Source organism: Punica granatum, chromosome 2 (genome assembly GCF_007655135.1).
Source record: "Punica granatum isolate Tunisia-2019 chromosome 2, ASM765513v2, whole genome shotgun sequence".
NCBI lineage: Eukaryota > Viridiplantae > Streptophyta > Magnoliopsida > Myrtales > Lythraceae > Punica > Punica granatum.
In genome coordinates this window covers 8,107,437-8,111,987 of record NC_045128.1, presented here as the reverse complement: position 1 = coordinate 8,111,987, position 4,551 = coordinate 8,107,437, and the positions used below count along the sequence as shown (strand labels likewise).

The 4,551-nt window shown below is 44.3% G+C and overlaps 1 protein-coding gene across 1 annotated transcript; it reads right to left on the bottom strand.

The window, feature by feature from the left end:
• Positions 1-282: 282 nt before the first annotated feature.
• Positions 283-4,273, bottom strand: LOC116196082 (protein PHOX1-like). Its single transcript, XM_031525613.1, has 3 exons — positions 1,429-4,273; positions 971-1,206; positions 283-784 (listed from the first exon to the last, which is right to left on the bottom strand). Exons 1-2 carry the CDS (start codon positions 3,446-3,448, stop codon positions 1,049-1,051), a joined length of 2,178 nt encoding a protein of 725 aa, XP_031381473.1. The 5' UTR covers positions 3,449-4,273; the 3' UTR covers positions 283-784; positions 971-1,048.
• Between the last annotated feature and the right edge of the window lie 278 nt (positions 4,274-4,551).

Sequence of the window (4,551 nt, the reverse complement as noted above, 5' to 3'; positions counted from 1 at the left end):
GAAATTGAAATTTGAAATGAAAAAATAAAATAGAAATAGCCTCTCTTTCTCTCTCTCTCTCCCCCGTTCCGCGAGTCTGTGACCCGAGCTGCCACCTAGCCGAGCTCAATCTCTAGCCAAGCTCAATCGAGCTCATCTTGGTTTTAAGCTTGTAGCAATCAAACGAGCTCGAGCATTTTTTTTAAATGAGCCGAGTTGAATTTGCCTATATTCGAGCGCGACTCGACTCCTTTACACCCGTAAAAAAGACTGCACCGATCCAATACTTGCTGCTTTCTGTAATTAAAAAACAAGAATCCAACATTAAACAAGAATCCAACATTAAATGTATAACGACCCGTATCTATTCTGTTTTCATCATATCAAAGACACTGTAGGACTAACAATACAGCATAGACTAACTGAGACCGAATTATATGAGGATTACAGACCTACAAGACAATAACACTAATTCTTTTTTCATTCCTTGCCCCACCCCCCGGGCCCCCAAAATCATTTACATAAACAGAGAGAGAACAAACCCTTACTAGTTCTACATTATTACAACCTTCCCAAAGAACAATGAATCACTAAGGCAATACCGTATCTTCTGACTATAAGTAACATCTCCAAGAAAAAACATGGAATGCAAGAAGGCGCTTTTAGTTGATCGGAACCTGCAAGCCCATCCTGATGTAACCAAAAGAAGTGAAATGCCATCCCCTTTGCGAAGAGCAGGAGCAGCATGGGAATCGGAACTAAGAACGACATCAACTTCATAAGTACGAGGAATAGGGAACAAAACCTGCAGAGCAACCGAGAAAGGTGGATAAAGAATGACTGCATATCGAGCAACTCCGCATCTGAATTGGATTTTGAAATTCGTTTTACTTGTCTTTGAGAATCAATGCCAAAAAGGCCAAAAAATTTGCCACGTAAAAAGGAGGGAAAAAGATAGCAAATGTATCATAGACTAAATAGCAAAATATACCTTGGTATCGGAAGACCTTACGTTCCAAAAGCAATGAGATACGAGAAGGGCGATATCCTGTTTCACACATTCGGGGAGTCACTGTAGCTGAGCATTTTCAAGGGCCTGATAAAGTCGGGGGATCCGCCTCCGGAATAGTGGCTCGAGCCTAAATGATGGGAACCTGCTCTGCCATCTCTTGGCTTCATACATCTCATTCCATGCCTGTACTATCTCATCAATCCTGAACCCCAGACCTGTATTATACATTCGGAACAGGGAATTAGCTCGTTTTCCAGAAAATTTGTTCTGTTCGGTTTCAAAAAACTATCGACTCTTTCCCCAACTTAATGCAAACACGTTTGAAAGATGGGCCTTGAAATAACTTGCAGATAAGACTCCTAAAGAGCCCCTCATCAATCTCTGCATCATTATATTAACGTTTCAAAAAGCAAAGCAAATGTATGATTGTAATGTACCTTCAACTGTGCTATCATTCGAGCAGTGGCTTTTCACCATAACAGCAATATCAGTCTCCGAAGCTCCAGCCAGCTCAAACTTCTCGATTGCTACATCCAAGCACTCGTGCCAAACAGGCAATGCCAACTTGAACTCAACAATTGAGCGCTCATAAAGCATGGTGCCCCAGAGGAGATTGATCTGCTTCCTCACACTTGAAGCCCTCTGAGAAGCTAAAGCCTCTTCTGAGGAAACATCACCTGATAGCTCTTCCAGCCCCAGCTTCTTTATTTGGAGTTTAGTGGAGCTCGGTCTCGAGATCTCATTTAGCCTTCTCTCTTCTGCTTCTTCCCACATCTGCATCCCCTTTTCCATACTATCCTCAGCTTGGTTATAGAGCTCTAAAATCTCTGTGGAAGATGGCCAGTTCTCGAGATCAACGTTGTTCCCAATAGCAAAGTACCAGGAGAGCCTTGCCCGCTCAAACAGGTTCTGCCCGAGGGCCAAGTGAGCCTCGTAGAAGTCTGGCTTTATCTTCAGGGCCTCCTCATATCTTGTTTTGGCCCTTTTATACTCCACCTGGGCGAACTCATAAGTGTCCTTAATCCTCTCAAGGAGAGAGGAATCCTCTGAGTCGTCCTCGTTCAAATATATGCCTTTCCTTGCCCTAGACATGTGGACATTCCCCCAGTTGAACAGAGCAAGAGCAGCCATTTCCTGGAATTTCTCTGCGGCCATTCCAAATAGGCTCTGGGCCTCCTCACTCGTGACTGTCTCTTCCATTGCCTCCGAGTATACCTTCATCCCCAGCTCGTGAAGGTCCAAGTACTCATCGGAATCTAACCCCACATAGTTCTTAAACAGCTGAGCAAAATCGACTATCCAATCTTCTATGCAAGTTGGATGCTTCTCAGCTTCCTTAGGTTTAACCAAATCCCCATTCTCAGATAGCGTGTTGCTGTCTACTTCAACCTTATGATTCTCGACACCCTCCTTCACTGAAATTTTTCCAAAGAACGGGTCTTGCTCGGGACTCACTTCCACCACATAAAGCCTGACCGAGCCCTGAGACTCGGCTGATGCCTCTGCCCACCGGAGCTCCTCATCAGACGTGATTGTGACTAGATCACCTTCCCGGTCCCGGTACTTGATAAGAACTGCACGGGAGCTCGGGAACCTGTCCTGTATAACCTCCCTCAAGTGAAGGAGGCTGCAGTTGATAGGCAACTGAGCCCACCTTATATCCTCCCCAAGCACTAGCTTCACATTCCTCTTGGACACTTCCTCATTCACATTCATTATTTTCTCCTCCACCACAAGCTTATCCTCAGCCTTCTTCTCTTCAGTCTTCTCCTCATGGTTACTGTTCAAAACTTGATTCTCGTTACTCCCCTGTGGAGGAGATGCCTTCTTCCCCTTGTTCTTCTTCTTTTGCGTCTTCTCTTTGAATTTCTTTGCGGCCTTAAAAGCTGATGAAGGGGGCTCCACATAGTCAGGGGGCAACTCAATGGAGGCATCGTCTTTCACGGTTAGCCCTCTTTCTTCGAGAGAAGCTTTCACCCTCTCAGCAATCTCCAACGCCATTAGATTGTTGGGCTCCATCTTCAGGACATTGTTGGTGTCCCTAAGGGCCAAATCAAGCCGATTCAAGCCCTCGTAGCACCTCGCCCTCTTGATGAGAGCTTTCGAGTACTTGGGTGCAACTTCAAGAGCTAAGTTGCATTCATTGATTGCTCGAGGGTACTCGCTCAGGCCCATTTGCATATAGCAAGCGGCCATATTACTCCGGAGGTAGGCAACATCGATGTGAGCCCTCGGGAGCAATTTGAGGGCTTTCTCATACTTCAACATAGCCCCTCCGTAATCCCTCTTCTGGAACAGTCGGTTCCCCTCATCTTTCAGCTCCTGAGACAACGCTATGAACACAGCCGTGTCCTCATCAATTGCTTTTGGGCTGCTTTCTCCCGTTTTTCCATGACTCAGATTACTCAAGCTTCGTCCTGGCTGTTTTTTCTTCTTACTGCTCTTCTTCTTCATCATGACTTCAATCCAGCACAGTCAAGACTTTTCCTTTTCGAATACCTATTACCCCAGAACCGCCAGAACGGCAAAATTCACCAAACCCCAAATTAAGAAATCGAATCTATAATCTCTAAGAGCTCAACAGCTTCCACACAAACCCAATCACCTAGACAACAAACACGTATCTATAACGCGGAAACCAATTGATCAGACAAACTACAAATTAATTATCAAACTTCTGCACAAGAATCGGTTCCCTCTACCTCCGGAACACGATTCAACCAGCTCAAACACAGAGCACCACCTCAAACCGCAATCAATTTACACATATCCAATCACTACTACAACAAGAAGCATCAAAACCCTCAAAACCAATGCCCCGAAAAATTCCAACTAGGGCTCAAAAGAATAAAAATTCAAACTTCAAGAACCCAACATTCACGCCGCTGCAAGCCGAATCTTTTCTGACTGTTGCATCAACGAAAAAACGGCATGGCATAAACTGAAACCGACCCAGCAACCAAAACACGAATCAAAAACAAGAATTGTCCCTTAGAACAGGGAGTTCCGCTCTATCTGGGCCACCAAGAATAGGCCAAATCCTAATTCAGATGGACCAAAGAACGGATCTTTTCCTGTCTTTAAGGAACAACAGAGTTTTCTTGCTCAGAGAAAATGTCGAGATTCCTTCCGACCCGAGCAGGCTTATCTGCAAAGCAATGATTTTTATTGCGAGGGAAGCTCTGGAAGAAGAAATGGGCAAAAGGGGAGAGCAGAGCAAAGCAACGGAGGTGGGTCGGTCGGTATCTTTTGGCTCTCTTTTGTAACGATGAAGGTTTTTCCTGAGCTTAACGTAAGCGCCACAAAAAAGAAAAACAGAAAATAGAAAAAGAAAAGTTTGTCTTTTTTGAATTTTGTTTTATTTTTGTTCTTGGGATACACATACATACATATATAATAGGGGAGCTTATCCGGTATAGGATCGGAGCCGATCCAGTTGAACATAATCAACTGCAAAATTAACATAGTAGACCTGGAGCAAAGAGCAATTGTGTTACATTTTTCAATCGATTATATTCAATTAGACCGGTTCTGCACTGAGACTGGATAAATTTTCATAT

Coding starts and splice junctions, on each gene's coding strand:
- LOC116196082 (XM_031525613.1), bottom strand. CDS start 3,448: ATGATGAAGAAGAAGAGCAGTAAGAAGAAAAAACAGCCAGGACGAAGC. Junction 1,207..1,428: donor GAATGATAGCACAGTTGAAG/GTACATTACAAT, acceptor TGTATAATACAG/GTCTGGGGTTCAGGATTGAT.